The sequence below is a fragment of the Arthroderma uncinatum genome (genome assembly GCF_011692745.1).
Source record: "Arthroderma uncinatum strain CBS 119779 chromosome Unknown scaffold5, whole genome shotgun sequence".
In the NCBI taxonomy this organism is placed as follows: Eukaryota; Fungi; Ascomycota; class Eurotiomycetes; order Onygenales; family Arthrodermataceae; genus Arthroderma; species Arthroderma uncinatum.
The window spans coordinates 1,244,164-1,266,866 of NW_022983867.1; the positions used below are offsets into that span (position 1 = coordinate 1,244,164).

At 49.9% G+C, this 22,703-nt stretch overlaps 6 protein-coding genes across 6 annotated transcripts; 3 read left to right on the forward strand and 3 right to left on the reverse strand.

Annotated features, from left to right (window-relative positions):
- Positions 1-302: 302 nt before the first annotated feature.
- GIQ15_06769 (uncharacterized protein) lies at positions 303-1,436 on the forward strand (the record flags this gene model as incomplete). Its single annotated transcript, XM_033554186.1, has 1 exon — positions 303-1,436. The coding sequence occupies one exon, from the start codon at positions 303-305 to the stop codon at positions 1,434-1,436; it is 1,134 nt and encodes a 377-aa protein (XP_033403701.1).
- Positions 1,437-1,758: 322 nt separating this feature from the next.
- On the reverse strand, positions 1,759-3,906 carry GIQ15_06770 (uncharacterized protein; the record flags this gene model as incomplete). The annotated part of the gene is made up of 3 exons (XM_033554187.1): positions 1,759-3,403; positions 3,469-3,578; positions 3,649-3,906. 3 exons carry the CDS (start codon positions 3,904-3,906, stop codon positions 1,759-1,761), a joined length of 2,013 nt encoding a protein of 670 aa, XP_033403702.1.
- A 7,949-nt stretch (positions 3,907-11,855) lies between these two features.
- Positions 11,856-14,395, forward strand: GIQ15_06771 (uncharacterized protein; the record flags this gene model as incomplete). Its single annotated transcript, XM_033554188.1, has 2 exons — positions 11,856-12,450; positions 12,516-14,395. The coding sequence occupies 2 exons, from the start codon at positions 11,856-11,858 to the stop codon at positions 14,393-14,395; spliced, it is 2,475 nt and encodes an 824-aa protein (XP_033403703.1).
- A 1,024-nt stretch (positions 14,396-15,419) lies between these two features.
- Positions 15,420-16,913, forward strand: GIQ15_06772 (uncharacterized protein; the record flags this gene model as incomplete). Its single annotated transcript, XM_033554189.1, has 1 exon — positions 15,420-16,913. The coding sequence occupies one exon, from the start codon at positions 15,420-15,422 to the stop codon at positions 16,911-16,913; it is 1,494 nt and encodes a 497-aa protein (XP_033403704.1).
- Positions 16,914-17,624: 711 nt separating this feature from the next.
- GIQ15_06773 (calcium influx-promoting protein ehs1) lies at positions 17,625-19,581 on the reverse strand (the record flags this gene model as incomplete). The annotated part of the gene is made up of 2 exons (XM_033554190.1): positions 17,625-18,310; positions 18,369-19,581. The coding sequence occupies 2 exons, from the start codon at positions 19,579-19,581 to the stop codon at positions 17,625-17,627; spliced, it is 1,899 nt and encodes a 632-aa protein (XP_033403705.1).
- Positions 19,582-20,197: 616 nt separating this feature from the next.
- On the reverse strand, positions 20,198-22,238 carry GIQ15_06774 (magnesium transporter ALR1; the record flags this gene model as incomplete). Its single annotated transcript, XM_033554191.1, has 2 exons — positions 20,198-20,730; positions 20,885-22,238. The coding sequence occupies 2 exons, from the start codon at positions 22,236-22,238 to the stop codon at positions 20,198-20,200; spliced, it is 1,887 nt and encodes a 628-aa protein (XP_033403706.1).
- Between the last annotated feature and the right edge of the window lie 465 nt (positions 22,239-22,703).

The window sequence follows — 22,703 nt, forward strand, 5'->3', positions numbered from 1 at the left end:
CCATTATATTTGGCAATGAATCACCTTCCAAGAACAACCAATGTATTTTAACTATCATCTTTCGATAAACCTTGTTTATAATTTGAACGGTATGCCTTTATAATAATATCTAGTTCTTAAAACTACGATCCTGAGGTCACTCCTATATAAACGGAGTAATGCCGATTTGCTCGGTGTTTTCGGCCCTCCACCTTAAATGTAGAAACCCTGCCCAAACCTCCATACCTACTTCAACCTACTCTATATGGAGGGAATTGATATCTGAATGGACAACGCCTTCACTGAACGGGACTACAGGAATCATGACTGCGGAAATCACCGAAATCGTCCATGTCGACAAATCTCGCGCTGTTAAAGATCCAGAATATGCGCGTTCTTTCAGCAAAACACCCTCGTTCTGTGTCTACGATGAACGATTCATAAGGGACGTTATCGGCTCAGCCCCCAAAATACAACTTATCGAGGAACGAAGAGAGAAAGGGGAGCAATTCGCACACGAGGCGGGTGTATACATTCGCGCGACCAATTCAGTGTATTTTACATCTAACTTCCAGACCTGCGACCCGATTGATCTATACGCCATAAACTGCGATACGCACAAGATTGAAAAGCTCGATTATCCTGAAGTTGTGCAGGCGAATGGGGCATGCAACTACCCTGGAAAAACTGCATCTGTTCATGCCTCTGCTCGATATCGGGGCGATGTCGGATCACAACCTGATAGAATCCTCTATTGCTCTCAAGGGGACCATTCCATGCCGTCGGGGCTTGTCCTTGTCGACCCAGTTACAAAAGAATCTGAAATCATGATAAACAACTTCCACGGTCGAGAGTTCTCCTCCGTGAATGACGTCGTGATCCACCATGATACAGGAGATATCTGGTTTACAGACCCAACATACGGCCACGAGCAGGGCTTTCGTCCTGACCCCCTCCTCCCAGCGCATGTATACAGGTTTCGGCCCTCGACGAACGAATGCTCAGTCTTAGCCGACGGATTCGATATGTGCAACGGCCTCTGCTTTAGTCCTGATTATTCACTCCTGTATGTTACTGATACAGGCGCGGTAAAGGCTCGCAGCCACTCTGGAGACGGACACAAGTTCAAATTCAACTATAGAAATGCCGGGACGATATACGTTTACGATGTGGTTGACAAGGGGACTAGAATTGCAAACAGAAGGACATTTGCATTTTGCGATTTGGGGGTGCCTGACGGGATTAAATGTGACGAGAACGGATATGTATATGCCGGTTGCGGAGATGGGGTACACGTTTGGGATCCAAATGGCGTTCTAGTCGGTAAGATCATTGTTGGATGTACAACGGCGAACTTTTGCTTCGTAAAGGGCGGTATCTGGATGTTTAGTGAGAAGGACTTATACTTCTGCAAGATTCGTGCGAAAGGAGCGTTGGTTAAGATAGAGTGCGAGTAGAGAATAGAGCATCACCATTCGCAACTCGTAGATGTTTGCTACCAGCTTCCAAAGTTGCAACAAACATCCAAGATAACACCATATAGGCAAATAAGTCTGGCTGCAATGGCGGTTAGTCTACATATATACAGCAAAAAGTGCATAATATATACTAGACAACAGTCAATAGAGGGTATAAATAAAAAAAAAATAGAGGGGAAGAAGGTGACAATATACAAAAATGCTATAAATACAACATGGGTATCATCCAAGTTCTGAGACCGCTGCTGTGCCGGATTCTCTCAAAATATAATGCAACAAAATGGCTGGCCATCATTTGTAACTAAAACTCAGTATTCCAGGTGGGCGGGGACATGGATAGAAAATCAAAATTCTCCAAATTGAACCATGACAGCATTTCCTGAGAAACCATCTCAGAGTGGGCAGTACTTGTTGGTGGGGGTGCCATCGATGACGGTATCTGATGCTCCCTGTTCATTACCCTGTTGACAGGGTGGCTAGAGCCGTCAGTTGCGATTTGTCCCTCACACCGCTCAATCATACCCTTCAACCCTTCCGCAATTCGATGTACAAGATGCTGCTTAGCGCAAGGACAATGTTGAAATACTTCTAGAACCCGACGGCTGGTACGAAACACCAGGTGAGTATCAACGTGGACATGTTGCCTATTACGCGTTGCAACCTTAAGGAGGAAGACTGCTGCAAAGGCAAACATGGTATGGAAGTAATGCGGAATTCCAACCAAGTATGCGCGCAACTCGTCAGACTCGATCAGTAGTTCCAGGATAGAGATGGCGGTCGTGACTGCACAGGCTGCAATGTCTTGTAATTCTGGTGCCAGGGGTATAGAGACAGATTCCACGTTTAACCCTCGGAAGGCGTGAGAGCATATGAAAAACTTTGCGAACCGGAAATGAAGCTTAACAGCTTGCGATGGGAAGTTTCCCAGCCATTTATTCCGCGCCAGTCTTCCTGTCCATGTATGGGACCATCGATCCAACTGTGCAAGGTAATCTCGAAGCTGCGGAATAAGTGCTAATGGAATGGCTTTCGTCGCATCTACCCCATATGTCTGCCTCACTCTCCCTAGAAGTAAGAGTAGGTCGATATGGCTGATAAGTCTCAGGTCGATTTCACCGGAAAATGGAGATGACAGGTGATTCTTCCAGTTGATATACCCGGCTTCTACCCCACAAGCCGGAGATGCATGGAGTAGCGATATCTGCTCGTTGGCTAGGAATATCAAAAGCCACATCTGTGACTTGCCGAACGCCTCCTTATCGGTTTGTGGCTGGTTCATATGGGCTGTGTGGTACTGCATTCCGATTGCTTTCCTGAGGACAAGGCCAGATAATACCCAGGTAAGGTTTCCTAGCCAGTATGAGCCCATACACAGAGCCTTGATGTCTTCCAGCCCCAAATGGTTGCGGAACATAAACGAGGAGGTGACGCTACGTAGTTCCCGGCTGAGCTTATCGTATGCCTCGGTGCCTAGGGGATCATGTAAAGCTGCCACCGTGCATAGGGTTAATGCAAGTAGAGTAGATGTCTTTCGAACTTCGCTAATGTCTGCGTATTTCTGTAGATGGTCGTAGAAGAAGTGGTCCAGCCGAGTCAGATACGTTTTGGTGAGCTGGTCGGCTTCCGCCTGAGTAATGACGCCTCGAGAAACAAAATCCGGCTCCATGACCAGGCCTGAAAACTGGGCTGACCCTTCGTGCACCTCGCTTGACTTTGTGACTTCGTAGAGGGACCGCACTGGAGCAGAGGCGAGCGTGTCCGACTCCATGGTAACGTCAAGCTGGTTGTGGCGTTCATCTATATGTTCACGCCGAGAGGTTTTCACGTCCTCTTCCTTGACAGCCAATTCATCTGCTGCGGATATGGAAGGAAGGGATAATGCTGCCCTAGCTTCATTCAGAGCTGTTTGGAGGTGAGAAAAGTAGCGATTCATTCGGGAATTCCATCTGCAAAGATATAGATTAGAACTATGCGCGTAGCTTAAGCAGGGCCATCAAATGTATATATCTACCTCGCCTGCTCGGTCATTATATCCTGTATTGACTTATTCGGCGAGCATTCAAGACCGCGCTCTGCGCAACGCTTGCATGGCGGGGTGTCGTCGTCCATGACACATTTGGTCTACCATTCTGAATTAGCAGCCGTCCGCCATTGAAAACGTATTATATACTGTGGTTCAATGCTCCCAGACCTTCTGTTTCCTACAGGCCGGACATGCCGTCGACTTGCGGCTGGTCACCGCGACGCTGATTTTGGGTGAATCGGGAGGCGCCATCCCCAGCGGGACCGGAGGGGTGTTGGGAGTCTTTGTCGAGCTGTCTGGAGACTGATACATTGCCATATCGCCGGCTCCATTGTGTAGATGGTGCAATGCCTCTGGCGGCGACGGGTTCGACGGGTTGGACGAGAGCTCCGCGACAGACCATGGACGCTTCCGCGGAGGGTTCATCGTTGCTCGTGAATTATAACAGCTCCTCGCAGCAGATAGCAGAAGCCGAATATTCGAGTATCAATCCAGTATGCGCCGTACGACAAGGGTCATGGATATTGATGGCAAGCTGCAGTCATCGCAGGGTAGAACGCGGGGAGTTTTCAGATGGGTTGAACAGAGCCAGCCTTGCCACCGGGACTTTTCTCCCTTGCGACTTCTGACCAGGCTGAGAGCTGCAACAAACGACCGCTGGCGAGCTGTCTTGATGGTCAAGATAGGATGTTGAACATGGAATTACGACCTTGCATGCGGAGAATCAAGCGCGGTGGAGTCAACCGAGATGCCGGACAGATCTAGCATCTACACAGGAGATCTATAACGATTATACTGGCTTATATAGCCGCTTTATGTCAAGTCGCTGTTGAGCGTTCGACCTTGATAAGGAGCAAGCAGATTGCTCCTATACTATTATAGCCAGGCCAGAGATATACTCGAGCATCGCAGATATCAGGAAAGATGGATGCTATACATCTCGGCAATTAGATTACAGACTGGAATACCAGATGAACAACGACAGACTCTCTCTGCCGTCGAATCTCCAAGCCAAATGGACCAGGTTGATCCAGACCTTCGCTTCGGCTCTTGACTCTTGACTCTTGCCATGACGATGATCTGTGAGAGTGTAGGTGGACACGTCTTTTTCGCTAGCCAGGCTTCGCTTGCGATTCGCTTGCGATTCGCTTGCTGGAATAGGATATTCATAACGCCAGGTACTGAAGAAGGCCTTTGTTTTTCCCTCAAATCTTCAATGTGCCATGTCTTATGTCCTCGGTGCCGAATATTCAATTATACATGCCTCGGGCCTGCGGGAGGCCGCCAGCAGGCCGGACTGGATCACCACATCCATCTACGCAGCACTCGAAGAAGCCCGCGAGGATACTTCATGTGCATGTATCCGGATACGATTTAATCAACTCTAACAGACGTTTCCGGCTGCAGGTACGGCTGAATGAAAATATTGTCCAACCCGCCTGCAACTCCGCCATCTTGCATCCCGAAAACGAGAAGGATAGATGAGAGGGAGTGGGAGAGGAAGAAGAATCGGTGCAACTTCAACTTTCTTCAGGATTTGCAGCTCGGTTAAATTTCCAGCCATAGGACCAGTTGGAATGTGGTCTTCCGCTTCCCCCCGCCGTGCCTGAGGAAAAAGAAAAGCGGTCAAAAGTGCCGACCAGCATCCCTCGACTTCGATGATCGAAGTTGGCATCTCGACCGAGTCGTGATATCTCCCAGCTCGATTGCGGATATGACGTCTTATAAAAATAGATGTTGGCAGACGATGGTTAACTTCATGCAGATAAAAACAATATGTACGGAGTGCGTCAGACCGTATGAAATATCTCACTATCCTCGTTATTATCGGATGTTGTTTAATGATGTTGGGGATTGCCAACCGGAGTGGAGGAGCTTCCTGCATAATGGCCAAATCTAGTGTTGGGTGGGCGAGGAATGGAGGGCCAAGGGAGAAAGGCATTGGTTATAGGCAGAAACGCAGCTGAAGACATTTTTTATAAAAAGAGCGTGTCGGTAGGGTTATCCCGAACCTGACGTTACGATCATATTTTTGGCCCCTCTTGAAGGATGAGAGAGAGGATGTTGTATCACAGACAAACGACACTCGCGAGACTGCATTGATTGTTCGCTCTTACTGATCAACAGACCTCTTTCCTAGAGGATTACATCGGAGGAACGTTCCATGTCTATATCTTGAGGCGTTAATGCTGTATACAGCAAATATGCACGACAAGCTGAGATAAACGTCTTCAACCACTCCGGCCGCCTAGAAGTACGGAGTAACGAGAAAGCAGAAAAATACGCGGCATCCATGCCCTGCATATCACCCTCGTCGTCCAAGGCACGCACAACCGGATGCAAGAATGGCAGTTGGGCCAACAAAGAATTGGCCAACCAACGCAGCGCCAAAACGAGATGATATCATCTAGCGGTGGGTAAAATAATCTATTATGTATCATAGCTGACGCTTAAAAATAGAAGCATACATAATAGCATATCTCACATTTTATGCTTCTTCCATATTGCTCCTGCTGCCATGAGGGAAAGATGGTTAAGGTTCCTATTCCGAGGTTCCCCATAGGCGTGCGTTTTTCTGACAAGGGCGGGCATGGGGCTTTGTAACCTGAAAATGGCGAGTGAGGCAGTCTGCTCCGGGGGATACGGCGGTTCAACCCTGTTCCCTCCATCCCGCTTTATGTAAGTGAGAGGGGGTTTCGAGCTGGCGCGCTCGTAAGGCCAGAAAAGGGCCCTTCCATATACTTGTTCCTTGCATAACGCACGGGAACTAGGTGGATTAAACCTCGTATTTCAGAGAGATCAACCAGTCTGGCCTATTTTCTCCTTCCTTTCTTGATTTCCTTCCATGGTGATAGGCCGTGAAAGCGGGAAATATTTAGAGAAATATTTCTCATGTTATAGGCAAGGTACTCACGTCTTCTTGAGATCCCTCCCTGTCTAGATCCCGCCCAGGGGTTACGCTGCTTTTCCCCATCTCGGACGCACCTCGTTGAGCCAAGCGAAATGTACTAATAATATCTTTTCCCATTCTCCTAGAGTATAATTCCTTTCTAGAATTTGTAGCTTTTGCACGGGCTCGCGTCTGCAGCTTCCGGAAGAATCGTAGGGATCTAGCTTTTAATTCACGAGGAGATATCCCTGGGCCTTGGTCTTGGATATGATCGCGATCCGTTATAGTATTTCGTAGGTGCGGGCATTCTGTATGCGATTGTATTATGAACAAGGTCCTAATTCATGCATAATGCCCCTGCGAGGCCAGGGCATCCATAGGCTAGCAGGACCCTCTGCCCGGAGGATGGGAGTGGATAGCAACAGGGGAGCGATACCACCGATACATACTCTGTATCTGTCAGCTCCGAACGATAGCCTAATGAAGATGGAGATTTCAATGCATCGGTGAATGATTCATGCAGTTTGTGATTCGAAGTTCCTTTCTATAGAAGCACTATGCTATGTAAGAGTCGACTCACTCACCACAGCAGCGTGTCCGTATCCAGCCATACAAAACCTGGTCAAACGGTAGGGATTGATATGGAGAGGCGGCCTGGCGGCCTGTCCTTGCGTACTCCCGTATGTAGTACGATGTATACAATGTATATGGCGGAGGACGCTGCGGCGAGTGAAGGATGCAAAGCCGTGGACTTGGCCCGGGAGAAAGGGCATCTCCGGCCGTGGATCTGGTCTTCTCGTGAAGTTGTTCGTGATGGCCCGTCAACGGACTACATCGTGCATAAACGCGAACAAGCATCTTTCGGCGGAAATTTTTCGGCGGAGAGAAAGATATATACGGGAAGATGCTAATTCAATCCCAATCCCCAGCCTGCACTGCGCCAAGAGCACGTTATGTCCCATAGATCGTGTTTCTATCAGCATGGCATACACGTTTCCGACCCCTGGTAGACCGCTGCGGCCGCCGTGAGCCAGCGACATCAGTTTTTGGGCAATGGTCTTTCGCCTGCATTGGACGTCTTGGTTGATCCTGAGGATGGCTACTCTGCCTGCCAGGACGGGCCCTGTTGTCAGCCGGTGTTAGCTGGGTGTGATGGGGAGTTTAGCATCAATATATGTAAGGCTTTTCGCTGATCTTCTGCAAGGCAAAGCTCGTCCTTACACAAAACACAGAGCCTGATACCATGTGCACTGTCAACCCGCGACGATCGTCGACTATTCAGCACATACTCCCTCCGTACGGCCGATCCAAATATATAGTCCGGCCTCAAGTGTTCGGAAGATTCGGCGCGAGAGAGAGGACCACTTCGGCAAAGGGGCCGAGCTGGAGACGTATACATGATATCCAGTCCATGAATATATATGAAACGAATGTGCTACAGGGTGGGCGATAAATTCCTGCAAGCGTGATAGCCGCTGGAACACGCATGAACACGATGCTTAAAAGTAGCGACTCCCCTCCCCCCATACCAACTTACGTATACCAACCTACGCAGCAGGACGGGCCGGCGGCGGGAAAGGAAAAGCGCAAGGCTGTCCGGACCACTGACAGCAGGCCGTCACACGTGTAGACCTGGGCAAGCGGTAAGAGGTTGAAGGTGGCCGCCAGGTCGCCCGTTGGAAGTTGATATGCACAACTCGACTCTGCCTTATCCAGAGGAGACGCAGAAACGCTGTCGTTTATGCTACGCTCGTGTGGCGTCTGATACGTCTGATACGTCTGACTGGCCGCGTTTGGGCCTTACTCATAGGCCTCTTCTAGAAACAATGTCTTTTGTTGCTGGGTGCTACTGCTGCTCTGCTTGCTTTTTATATGTATATGCACCCCGAAGGATTCCGCCTTACTAGTCCATAAGAGCGGAACAGGAGCCAAGGTAACGACGGATACCAGCTCTGCGTTTCCGACGGTCTTAAATACTGGAGTGTGTAGCTTTGCTGTTTGAGATCTGCTGCAGGATGGCTTGCAGTGGCTTGAATAGCTCAACGGTCGATGAGATCGAGTTCGTGCCGGTTTCTCCGTAGAGTCAGCTCCCTTTGCATGTGTCTTGTGTCTTGATTCATGTGCTTTCCGTCGGATAGTCGTGAAGCTATGGATTTGCATAATCACATGGGGGATAACACATTTCTCCATCTAGATGAACCGAGTTGAACGATGGAGATGGGCGCTCCTCTACGGAGTCTTAAAATATGGGTGCGCGCCCATGGTCTGACATGCGGCATCCCTGCATGGGAGTTCGTGGTTGCACGGAATACGCGCGAGATGCAAGCCATGCCATGCCGATCGGTGCTATTCGCTGTCCTGTCAGAAAAGGGGGTCAACCATGTGTCTATGCTTAGTCCTTGCAGAGCAAAGAATGGTTCATTCGATGGCGAAGGTTCGCCACTAGGGAGATATATACGGAGTAACTGGAGGATCTCCGGTCGTTACCCATACAGGCTCAGGTCGCTACCATGGATGAGAGTTGGTGATGGGCGATAAGAGAGGGTGATATAAGTATGGATATGGTCGTTGGATCGCCGTGGGAAACGTAATAGGAAGTCTTTAACCCCCGACCAGAGAGATCGCCGGTACAATCGGGGACGGGGAAGTGGATATATAATGACTCTGCTGTTAAAGATCACGCAAGTCATTAAATACGTCCTGTAGCTTATATCGGCTTTTCTGGGGGTGTCCTTGGAGGCCTCGTAAAGCTCCCTGCGCGTAAGCATAGTCTCTCTGCACTATTTGCAGGGCGGAATTATGCTTTGCGATGCGTTGTATCTGACATGGCCCTAAGCTCTTGTCGGGTCAGGCTTGTCAAGCCATTCTCTTGTTGTTTCATGGATAGTCGAAAAAGCAACCTCTCTCCAGGCGCCGTTTATTCTCCGCCGTGAAACCAGAGTGTATCGTAGCATCTTGATGCCATATCTTGACATTCTCCGTACCAGATATGTACTCCGTACTAGATATATACCCCGTGCTGGATTGTATGCTCCGTACTCTAGAGCTGGTAGATCGACTAGATCTTAGGGATGCCGTACTATATAACTGTCACATATAGGCTCCCGCGTCGTGACTGTGGCGTGCAGGTAGTCGGCGATGTGTCGTCTCCCTTGCTGTCAGATGCAGTCGATGCCAGTAGATGCTAGTCAAGCAGTCAAGAAGGCGTTTAGGCACGGCACAATACAGACATTCATGCAGTGTCCATGTAGATATCATGCGTTTGCGCGACGCCCTCGCAGCCTGAAGCCCGTCCATATGGCGATAGTTATGGCGATCCCGTCAGCCATCACACTCGCACTCGCACTCGCACTCAGTCTCATCCACCACCTATACAGTCTCATCCACCTGTATACTCCGTAGAGACAGCCGGTTCCACCTGCTTCTTGCTCGGCCGTTTTCTGCTCTCGGTGCCCAAGCTGTCGCGGCCGCGGTTCGCATGGACACCCAATGAGGCGAGCTCGCGCCCCCTGAAAGACGAGACGGCAGACAATCCCGGAGTGTTGGATGCTCGCCCCAAAACCACCAATGATGCTGCCTGTGGCCGGACGCTTTGCTGCTACTGGCATAGGCCGATGGGTCGTCCCTTGCGCCGTTGTTTCTGGCTGAAGTTTATCGGCCGACGCCCCTTTACCAGTGGACGAGAAACATCGAACGAGCGTGGACTGCTTAGGCGTCAGAAGCGACGAAAACAGAGATTACAGACGCTGCTATGGAGGACTAAGCGGTGGATTCGTCGTCGGCGTTGACAAGCGACTGACGACGTACGTCTCTCTCTCTCTCTCTCTCTCTCTCTCTCTCTCTCTCTACACCTACACCTACGACACCCTGGCCCTGGTCGACCGCCTCCCTTGGCCTGGTGTTATGCCATCTGCAGTAGCGTTGCATCTTTCGTGCATTCGCTGCATTGTATGCTCCTCGAGCTGCTTGTTGCATCGCACAAATGGGAATGAGAAGAAAGCGGAAAGGCGAGACGGCCATGATTGGCGGGATTCAGCTATTATACGGACGGCTCAAACGCCTCTTTTCCTTTGCCGTTGGACGATTAATCTTTTTTATTTTTATGGTTGACTTTTCTCGGTTTCGATGAAGACAAGATGCTGAAACGGCTGGCACACCAACCGTAAAAAATTACAGAGCAGGAAAAAACAAAAAAAAGCAAAAGAAAAAACAACACCATGGCGTTTCATGTGTCTTTTCCCTCATAGACACGCAACTCGAGAATTTGCCTCAATTGACGTGGAAAAGGGGGACACGATACGGATTGATATCGTACAAAGCTGGATGATCAGCACATCTGAAATCCTCACAATCACTCCGGCAAAAGGGTGTAAAGGGTGTGTTATACTCGGTCGGCTACTGGCCTAGACAGGGCGTTTTCCAAGCGGTGGGAAAAAGAAAACAGAGGCATATATTAATAACAACATGACCTGGGATGTTGCTAGTGTATACAGGGCATATATACGGAGGATTAACCGGGTAACGATCGCGGCCAATGAGACAGACCATCTCGCTCGTCCCCTGCTGTGGACTGGTACCTGGTAAGTACGCAAGCTGTTAGGTTACAAGGGCCCAAAGTCACCTCCCATGGTTCCCGTTCCTGCAGGTGGGATCTGCTCGTCTTGATAACTCCGCCCCAGCCAGACTAGACGAGGGACTCCATCACACGCAGCGCCTTGAGCGTCGTCTCTTTTGCTCGGTTTCCTATTAATTGTATGGCCTCCTCCGCAATGGGCCACATATCTGTCCGTCTTCCCTGCTCTGTCCCCGGTCCGTCCTACTGCCTCTCTCTCTGCTGCTGCTGCATCAAGGATTTCCATCCCACCAGCCTGATATCTAATCGACACTTGGTCACTACAGAGTTCCCAACGATACTTCCCTGTCAAAGAGGGTTACGTGACCTTTTTAACTTCTCACAGGGTGCCTACTTTTGGGTCGCTTGCTCATACACTGGTTGTTTGCATTTCTAGCTCGTTCATTTTCTCGCCCTTCCTTTTACTACGACTCATCTTACAGAAACCGAGACGCTGGCTTTATCCGTCTCAATTAAGATCGTGGGTGCGAGGTTTGCTTTGACCAAGCTCCAGTTTACCAATATAGCATCAACTCCAACTGCCAGTGCTTTTCTATGGTGCCTCGCTAGCCTTCTCAAACCCCCTGCTTCTGGCTGCTACTGCTGCTCCTGGTGAGGCATAATCCCGGCTGCCCAGGCAAAAAGCACACCACACCAAACAAGGACTATCCCTCCGACCAATTTTTTTTCATTTTTTTCATTTTTTTTTATATTTTACATACTCCCCTGGCCCTTCGCGTGGGCGTATGTGGAGATAGACGCATGTCCCCTTGGCCTCAGGTCTTCCTCCCTCAGTCTCCGTTATCGCCCACCGTCCTCCCTGGAACTTTAACTTGATAATATATCCCATTGCCTATCTGTGGGCCAGTCGCCATGTCGTTTTTTGAACAGTATACATCCTCGTCCTCGTCGTCTCCTGCTTTACTCCCTCGACCCCAGACCTCGTCACAGCCCTCAACTTCCCAATGGTATCATGAGCAGATCTTGCGGGAGCTACCTTTCATGTCAACCTCCACAAGCCGATCAGGGAGTCCATCACGCACTCGCAACAACGTCGGCACGCAAAGTCCAAAACGTCTGTCTGTTCTTGGCCTGCGTTCCCGCAGTAATACTGGAAACTCGAACACTTCCTCGAGTATATCCCCTGCCTCATCTATGACATCTTCTGGCGAGCAATCTTCGAAACGTTCCTCCCACGACGGTAGCAAGGGTGCGTTTGATTTCGTCCTCCCACTAGAGAAGGAGGAGAGCTCGGGCAAGTCGTTCTTCTCGCGCGGCAATCGCATCCTCAGACGCCAGGGAAGCAAGTTTAACCTTTCAGACACACTCACCGTGGACGAAGAGGACGAAATGTCGAGCGACCAAGTCTGGTATGGCGAGAAGGAGAAGGAGAGAGAGAAACAGAAGAGTAAGCGGGAGCGGCCAGCCGTCCTCCGTCGTATGCATCGACAGAGAAACAGTGACGCACGTATGTTCACACCACATGCTTTGTCTTTCTTTTTTGGCTCCTTTTGTTAACGATGATATATGCAGATGCAACTCTCAAAAGCAGTATCTCGGAGCCCTTTCATTTTCAACATATTACTCACACCAGCCGTGGGCAATTACCACCTATTGAGCTCACTCATCCGCACGACCTCGCCACAGAATTCTCTATTATCCGCGCTTCCCAACGACCGAACTCTGAGCTGAAGGGTATACACGCTCAGAACCTTTCATATCGACCTTATACCGCCGAAGAGGAATCAGACTGGAGCCTCGATACCCTCGCCCCCGATGCCCCGTCCCTTTTTACCCGTAGCCCTCCAGGTTCACCGATCTCGACGATCCACGTCTCCCCCGAGAGCAGGCCACTCAGGAGAACATCACATTCAGTTGAGAACTTCTCTCGACCTGTTTCTAGGATCGTACGGCAACCATTCGCTCCTACCATGATACCTCCGCCGAGGAGGTCTTCGAGGATGGCAACAAACCCCGAATACGCCCGCCGTGCAAACAACTCTGTCGATGGACTCATGGGATTGAACGGTCTGTCCCTGTCTCCGGTAGAGGACGCCCCGGTCGAAGATGCTGTTGGGTATGCGGTGTCGCCGTTGGAACCGGAGCCTGTCGCAGAACCGGCTGAAGAAATAGGTCGTGCATTTAGCCCCGATGAGCATAACGCATCGTCTACCAAGCCATCGCCGCTTATCCGTTTAGACGGCGTTCCTGAAGAGGATGAGAACTCCTCCGTCCGCAGTAGCCATGTCATAGCTTTCGACCCAACTCCCTACCAATCCGAACCTGAACCCGAGGCTCGCTCTGAATCGAAAAAGCCAACAATTTTGCTGGCCCCCCTCCAAGAAACACGCTTCGACTATGAAGATATGCACTCTCCCGTCATTCCTTCCCATCGACAAGGCAATTCTCCACTACCAGCTGGCCCCAACAGTCCTGCCGAGGCAGTTGGAATGCATGCTTCCAATGCGTCCTGGGAGGCCGATATCGACTATTGCTACGAGCATGCCGCCGAATCAAATTCGAATTTCGACTGGCACCGTAGCTCCGCAGAAGAACAGAGGGACTGCAAATACTCTCCCCACGATGAAGGCGACAATTCAGGCCGTTTCAAGACTGACTCTGGCTCGTTTTACCTTCACCCCTTGGACACAAGCAAGTCTGGCCAGACAACGCCAGAGCTTCAACCCTCATCCGGATTATCGGCATCAACCAGGGCCGATAGCGAGACCGCCAGCCCAGCCATCTTCAACCACTCGTTCGGAATCTTCCCGCCGACCAACGACTCTGTTGATAAAAAGCCCAGGACCAGCGAAATCCAAGTTTTGGAGACACACTTTGAACACGTGTCACATGACTCAGTATACACACACGTGATTTCAGATATCCATGAAGACGATGAATACCATATCGATGAGCCCGCCTACTCTCGAACCGGCTCCTCCACTCTAAGCAAGTGCAACTCGCAGGAAAGTATGATGTTGTCTCGCGCTGCCTCGATTGTGCGTAAACATCGCTCTTCCACCTCCACCAACAGCGTTCCAGACCTCATCCATAGTCCGAACTGCAGCCGTGAGATGGTTGATCGTGAGGCACCAAGCAGCCCATTGGCGGATAAGCCAGTGATGCCACGCCCTTCTGCTTCTCCAGTTTACTCGCGATCTCTCCCATTTGGCCGTGAAGGCGTGCATCGCATGCCATTCGCATCTGTCTCTGGCATCGATCCTACTGCAATCCCATCCATCCCAATGCACGATCGCTCCAAGTCCGCGTCAGTTTTAGAATCCTCTGACTGTCCAGGCGCCAGGGCAACACGAAAGCGCTCTTCAACTTTAACTCGTGGAGGCGTTCGTAAGAACCGGCCTTCATACTCGCTGTTCCCGGTTGCTGGAGCACCAGCGCCACGAGTCAGCTAAAACACTGGTACAGAAAGTACCTTTCTATTCGACTCTCGTCCCCCTCGCTATAGACGTGATTTTTATACCCTTTCCTAGACCCATTCAACGACCCTTATGATCATGCATATACGTGCTGGCAACTCTCCCTTCTTCCAAACTCTCTTACACAAACCCTTTTTTCTTTTCGATAATGAGCAAGATTCGCAGGCATACGATTTATATTCTAATCTCCCTCCGGCCCTACGGGCTGGCATTTAACTATGATTTTCCATTCGTCTTATCATTGTTCATTCATTGATTGATTGATCTTATTGTCATTTCGAGCATACGAGCAAAATCTTTTATTTGTACCAACTTCTCCTTTTGTCCAGCATATTGCAAACACGCGTCTTGTCATCCGCTTTTTTTTTCTTTTTCCTTTTTTGTTTTAATTCACCCAGGGTATTCATTAGACTTTGGACGGTGCGCAAAAATCCTTGCTTTTATCACCTGTTTTTTCGTTTTCAACCATCGCTTGGCATTTTATTTTGTGGTTCAATTCATTGTTATTCGGTTCGGGGGAACGGATTTGCTGGGTTGGCTGGTATCATAATGGGGGAGCCCGTGAGCATTATTCTGGCCGTGGAAGCTATGAATGGTGGTGGCAAGTCTTGCTAATTTGTATTCTTGGGGGGGCGTGCCACTCATTTAGTGAATAGGCTAATTCACTTTTTTTTTTTTTTTTGAGTATCAAGGAGATATTTCGTTACAGCTAAATAAAAACATCGAATATCATCAAAACAAACCTCGTTCCAAATATTTCATTAAGCATAACTTTGAAAGCTTAACGGTAAAGCTTAAAACGCTGATTAATAACTTTAAGTCAACTTTGCGCATTTACTATTTTCCGTTATTTTAGTCACGTGGGTGAATTGCCGTCATAGTTCCAAAGGTTGATCTTTTGAAGCCTCGTTGCATGATATCTATCTCACCTCTCCCCTCCCTTCGATCTCGAGGCGTCGACGACTAGCGGAAGACACATAAGAGTCTCAGCAACGCAACCATGGCCACTCCATCATCACAGGCGGTTGCAAAGCGGTCATCGGACACGCAACTGATGCCTCCTCCGCCACCCTGCAAACGCATCAAACGACCACCGGTAGCCCTTGACGAAGACGATTACACCGATGCCTTGTCACATATTGTCGCCCGAGACTTTTTCCCCGGCTTACTGGAAACTCAAGCTCAACAGGATTATCTCGATGCTCTCGAATCGAAGGACAAGGAATGGATTGCCACCGCGGGAAGAAGGATGGCGCAAGTAATGACACCAGGATCGCAGAGAAGGTATGCTGGGACATCCATGACGCCAGACCGCGAGAGGGCTCCCAGTGTGTCCAATATGGCTACTCCCGGCCGTACGCCAGTTACGAATAAGAACACGCCCAGAGGCTGGAAGGGAGATACCCCGGTGTCTTGTGCCACGCCCGGTACTGTGGGTTCCGTTGCGACAAGCTCGGTGAACGGAGGAGTCTCGTCGAAGATTAGAAATATGGGGCTGGGTGCCTTTCAACAAAAATACACAAGCGAAGACAACGAATCGTTTAACAAGGTGCTCGATAAACAGAATACAAAGAGAAGAGAGAAATACGCATGGCTATGGAGTGGGAATAAGATCCCATCCGCTAGAGAGTTAGTACATAAAAAGCGGGAAGCAAAAAGACTAGAAGCTCGGGCTGCGCCGGATGGAAGTAAAGAGAAGCAGCTTTTGAAATTATCCGATACAAGGGTCGTGGCGGACGAACGTCCAGCAAGGCCGGATGGATGGAAGTCGAAACCCGAGAATTCTTTCATGTTCATCCCTTCATCCGTGGAGGATGAGGTTGAATCCGTTCAGCAGAAGCGAGAGGCCACGTCCAGAATGGGAGAGAAGCAAGTTATATACCATAATACCCGCCTCAGACCTTCAATTGAACATACAGACGCGGATCGACAATCGGCAGTCCCGCCATCTCCTTCCTTATCGGCGGTTCGTGACGCAATAGCTGGACGACCACGACCTACGGATTCTGAGCCGGGGTTCACTGGCGGTGAAACTCCTCGCGTAAACGGATACGCCTTTGTCGACGAAGACGAACCCGAACCGCCAACAGGGCATATCGACGAGGATGAAGAGGCTTATCACCTCAAACTTCTTGAAAGCCAAACATCCGGATCTACACCAAATCCCTTTAAGCTCAAAGAAAGCGGAAGGCGAGAGTTGCTGCTTCACCGTATGGTGGAACGGGTGGCGAAGAATAACAGAACCGAAAAGGCGATGAACGAGACGCGAACCCCTGTTCCGATGTTCCCTAGTAGCCCGGTTATCGCCTTTGGGAAATCGGGCGATAGATCGTCCAGGTCCAAAACTCCTGCGATGAGCAAAGCAGCCCTGACCCCTGCCGCCCAAAGGCTTTGGGCTCAAGTAGGTAATAGTACTCCGAGAAGAGCTGTGACGGCGGGTACACCAACCGGCAGAAAGAATATGTGGACGCCTACCCCGAAGAGGGCTAAATAGACTGTGCTGAGGCGCTCTGCCCAGTAACGAACCTTTGTATAAATATTACGACTACTATAGACTAATGAGTCTAATTATTTTTAGACATTTCTCACACTCAATCATTAACTGATTCAGTCATAAGCCTGAATACATTCTACTTGGTGTGGCATAGAAGGTACAATGATAGTACTCCGTACAGTCAAAAAATAACGCCCTGCGCCTTGCTTCCATTTTCACCAAAAATTCGAAACCCATGGCTACCCAAAAACCGGTCCAAAATACCTCCAACGTCTCGACAGAAGACCCGTATCCTCCTTTCTAATAAATTTGGTATGACCTCGCCTAGAGAATATGCTGGACCTCGTGAAGCAATCTTTCTCCAGGAACAAGACCGTATATGCACGAAGACCTGAAACTGGATCTGCCGTCTTGTGTCTTGTATCTTGCAGCTATCGAGATCCCTAGCCCTCACAACTAGGGTTATACTGTGGCAATAGAGAGTCGTTCTGTGATTTGTCTTCGGCGTCGAGCACTGACTAGAAGTTCTTATCACGTGAGGTTCAATCGCCCATTGATCACCAGTCCACGATGGAGTCTGGACCGTACATGGGTCGAAGGCCAAACTAACGTTTCATTTTGATGAACTATGGGGGCTGTCCACTATACTTGGCTTTGTTTGAGATCTGGTGCCGAAATTATACGATCGGTTGTCGGTATGGCCGTTTCAGATCAGTCCCAGTGAACGATACCCCAAACGACTGCCCAAAACGTAATAGTAAAGGTAAAGATGACTTTCATCCCATCCACAGACTTCCAGGCCGAGTTTAGGAAGTACGCGGCTCCGAGGTAACTGCACGTAATATCGCCATTGGGACTTCGTGTTCCATAAGAGTCGTTAAACCATGGACCCGTCGGGCATCCGAATCCAAATGACGCAGGGCAGCTCTGGACCAAGACGTGACATAGGTCCTGGCAGGGTAGAACCTCTTTGTATGGCCCGGGTTTGATCAGGGTATCAATGAGGGAATTTCGAGAAGAGTTCGTTAAGACTCTTTGTCGATTCACGTCCTCATCTGGTAGCATAGTCCCGTTGATAAACATTTGCCCAGTGTTTCTTGGGCGAAGAAACGTTAGATCACTCGAGTAATCTTGACACCTGGGTATCGTAACGGCGCAAAGCCATTGTTTATATGCGTTTTTGCATTTTGAGCAGTTCGTTGCGAGAGAGTACTGTTCTGTTGATGGGGCATCGCAAGGTATTTGCTGAAGGGAGTAGGTGAAATTCTCAAATGCTTTCGCGGCTTGCGTGTCGTAAATCTCGCTAAGTTGGGTGACATTGAGACTTGGGTTTGAAGGCACTGCATAGGCGACTTCGGAGCAGAATTTCAAGTTATATACAATGGCGCAGTTGTTTTCTTTAATGAGATATATTAGCAGGAGGCCAGTAGCTCGAGTCTCTGGGTTCTAACTCACCCCTCTTGGTTGTGAAGTTCATTGCCTTCCACACCTTTCCACCACCTCCAACCACTTTATCTCCAGAAGCCGTGGAATTTCCTTCCATGGCTAAAAATCCATAATAAATAGAGCTGCTGTTGAGGCCCTTAGCATAGATCTGCTCCTTGGGTTTCCGGTCCATGCCTCGACTCGTCATACCAACGTCGAGGCTTTTCTGTTTGTTGCTGATTTGTGCATTGTTCTGTAACCCGCAGAATGAATGTTGAAGTCCAACAATTGCGGAGTCGTTCATGTTGTGCGCGAATAATGTAAATGGCGGTGGGTTCAAGGCCAGCCATTGCTTATATACTTCAGAGTCAGGCTCTGCATTGGTGGTATCGTTCGTCTGCAGTAGCGCGGCATCGCTATCTCCATCGACAAAGTAAAGAAAAGACGTAGTGTTATCAAGGCCGTGGAAAGGGGCGTCAATAGAAGCTGCCAATTCGTAGTTATATATCCCCGCATATCGGGTGTTGTTTGGTGCGGAAACGGAGATATATACGTCTCCGTCTGCGGTTGGATTTACGTTAACATAACCGCCATCAAACGGTTTGTGAATAACGCCAGATCCCTCCTTGGTATGTGGACCAGGTCTGTCAACCGATTTGCTGGTGGACACGTACAGTTCCAGCTGAGGGGGACCAGCATCCTTAGCTTCACGGGTTGTGTTGAGGCCTGGTTGGAGGCAGGTATTCGCTGTGATGTATACGGCTGTAGTGCGGCGCGATAGGTTGCTATCTCGACCCTCTAGGTCAGGAGATTCCTCCGAGTGTCTTGACTCGATACCAGTGACAAGACCAATGTCTGATGGAAGACCGAGCGTTGCCGGTGACTTGGGGCCACGCAACGCTTCCTTCGGGAAGACCCAATACTGCGTTTCACCAATCTTTATATTCTTCAATTTCGCAACATTGTTTGCTAGAGCCTCTGTCCCCGGTGCTGCCCTCTCCTCAATATCAACCCCGTCTTCAGCAACCAGCGCATCTTCACCCACTAGATCAGATAGCTGGCCATGGGTATCTGCTATCGGCGCATCTGGAGAGCCATACCGCTCTAATATCACAGCATCAACGTCGGCCGCGTATGCGAGGTGTGGGCTGGAGAGGACAAAGTAGAGGATGACGAGAAGGAGAGTGGCGGCAAGGGAGGCAGCAAAGCGGGACTGAAGAGGAGTGAGCTTCGGCCAAGGCATCTGCACGCCGATATAAGGATATAGTGGGCGAACGAAGGGAGGAGTTGGGTTGGTTCTTTGAACGAGGCGGCCGTCTTATCACCGAGTATCTGGAACCAAGGCAGAACTAATCATCGAGGCAGCGGAGTATCCCTCAGATAGATTAAAGAGAAAACGAGTGATGGAAGAGCGTATTATTCTCCTGGCGTTTATCATTATATCTATTCCGTCTCATGTCGTGGTTGCGTTCAAGTTTGATTCCAACTATCCCGACGCCTGTTCTTAGCTGGGTTGCTCGTTGCTCCCCTAAGTAATGAATCGCGGGATTACGTAACCTATCGTCGAGGCTAAAAATAAACGTCGATATCAAAAGGTGAATTGGTTGCGATTAAGTACTCCGTACGGTTTAATATAATTACAGGGCAGGTAGTCAAGAATGATTAAAAGAAAGTCGATGAAGCCAATATCGCCTTGATTACTTAAATCCAAAAATAAACAGTTAAAACCCAAAACTCAATATCAACAACGAACTGCAATGTATTAACAAAGAAAACTGGACGAAGGGTCGAATGAAAATCAGAAAAAAAAATTCATAAGGCATGTCCGCCGATATCCATGGCAACCTTAAACAGGTTCCTCACAGGAGTTTGTACCGACGCGCGAAGGTCAGGCTGACAATGGAGATCAGAACGATAACCCCCACAATACCGAAGAACCAGTGGAGGTTATCGGTGTGCTGGCCAGGGATACGGACGTTCATTCCGAAAAGACCACAGATCAAGTTCATTGGAACAAGGATACTCGCCAGGAAAGTGATCTTACTCAGCACCTCGTTCACTCTATTGCCCACCATGATGTTTGTCACGTTCACCTGGGCTAGATAGTTACCATGTGAGCGACTGAGCATCTTTTCAAAATGGCCCAAGCTCGACATCATGGTCACAACGTGGTCTTGAATATCACCCAGGTACAGCCCGATATCGCCGCGAGGGGTGACCGAGTATTGCTCGTTGCAGCGTTTGGCGAACCCCTTGATAACATCTGCCTTCCCGCCGAGGAGACGCATAAGACTCATTACTTTCTTACGCAGGCCGCCGATCTGCGGGAGGAAGAGGTTGAAGTCCTCGAGGCGGGCGACGTAGACGTGATCCTCAATAGCTTCGGATTCGACTTCGATTTCGCGAATCACAGGGCCGAAGCTGTCGACAATGTCGTCACTGTTGGAAGACGGTTAGTTATATGTACACAAAGTCAACGAAAGTGTTATTGTGGACTTACATCATGGCATAGCAAATCCAATCACTGCTCAAAGACACATATTCACGTAGCTTTCCAATTCGCTTCCTCACATTAGCGGCATGAGGATTGTCCACGAAGCTGAACGAAATAACGCCCTCCCGGAACACCACCATGTATAAGTTGACTGGCTCTAGATATTCTTCGCTGGCTTTATCCATCTGATAGAAGGTACGGAAACAGACAAAGTAATACTGGCGGAACAGCTCGACCTTCTCACGCGCTTCCTGGGTCATGATATCTTCGGCCGTCAAAGGATGGATGGAGAAAGCGCGAGAAATAGCACCAATCTCTTCGCTGGTCGCATTAACGACGTCAAGCCACCAAACTCCTCCATCAGGGCTAAGCTGGAAGAGATCACGGAACGAGTCACCGGGAAGCACAAGGTCTCCGATCTCAGCGGCATGGACGGTGCTTTCAAACTCAGAGGAGAAGAAGCTGAAGCGGTGCGGGTCGTTGGCATTTTTCAGGGCTTCAAGGCCGCTCTTTTCGCCCACCGGTTCGTCCGAGTCAAATTTGCCTAGATCTTCTCCGGCCAGCTGGACGGTCTCGTTTGACTTCTCGGTAGAGCATGGTGTCATTACGATGTTAGGAACGTCGACCTTGCTGTCTCCCGTGCGGAGGCCCGGGAAGTTGTGGAGATGTTTGCTCTGAGAGCTCATGCTATGCTTGCGCTGGGTTGCACGCTGAGCTGAGCGATTTTCCTTGTTGGCTTTGTTGCTCAGAGCGACGAATTCTTCAAGTTCCTCGTAGTCAATAATAGGTGTACGACCTGGCTCTTCGAATGCCGGTGGTGCGAAACACACATCTGCCTCTTCAGTTGGGTTGACTCGGAGGTCCACGCTACCAGGACGAATGGCGCTGGCGTTGCTGAAAGTTGGCCTGCGATGATGCGAAGCCGCCGATATGGTGCGATGGAGATGGAGTTCACGCTCTCCGGGCATCTGGCTCTCCATTGTGTTTGCCCGCTCACGTCGACGGGGCTCGGCGAATGCCTCGACGGAGTTTGGAGGAGAGGTCGAAACTGACGTATGCGAGGAAGTCACGGAGGGTCGGCGGAGCTCGTTGGGGTTCAATCGAGCGCCCATTGGGTTAACTGAAATCCTCCGGGCTCCAAGTCTGTCCATGTCTGCTTCCTCATCGTCGTCCATAACAGCATGCTCAAAATCTCTATATCTGGGGGTCCCGTCATGGATTGGCTGGTTGTTGGCAGTTGGCTGAATTTCAGGCAGGCCGGGAGCCCCCGGCATGCTCTGCGGGACTGGACTCTCCATGGTGTCTACCCTGGGCAGTCCTTCGGCCTGGAATCGATGGTCATCCAGTTCCGGGGCAGGAGTGCTGTACCTGGTCTGGCACTTGTCTGATCTTGGTGATTCGCTCATCTTGATGTGCGGTGCTTCTTGTTTAAATTGCCAATTGCAGAGAGTATGCTGGTCTAATGGGTCTGCGTGAAAGCGTGAACGCGCACGAAAGCGCCCACCTTACAATCTTGAACGACAATGTGAATTGATAAGTTTGAAAGTGGCAACGCTCACTTTAGTCGGATAGTCCGGTCCAGCCTAGCCCTCGAGAAAGGGCTGGCTGAGTCTGTTCAACGTGTATTGCTTCGCGTGTTGCCATAAATTGCGCGGGAGTCAAGTTATGGAGGTCGGATATCTCCCCCGACAAAGACCCGGAACTTTGGGCCCAGGAGAGGGTGGAGGAAGGAGTTCTGAATATAGTTAAGCCCCGCCAACTTGCCTGAGTTTTCAGAATGGGAGCGTCGAGGCTCCAGAGTCGCTGGGTAAGGAGGTGAGCGGAAGAGGATGCTGCTGTCGTAGCTGCTCTCACAGTCACCAGCAGGCCGG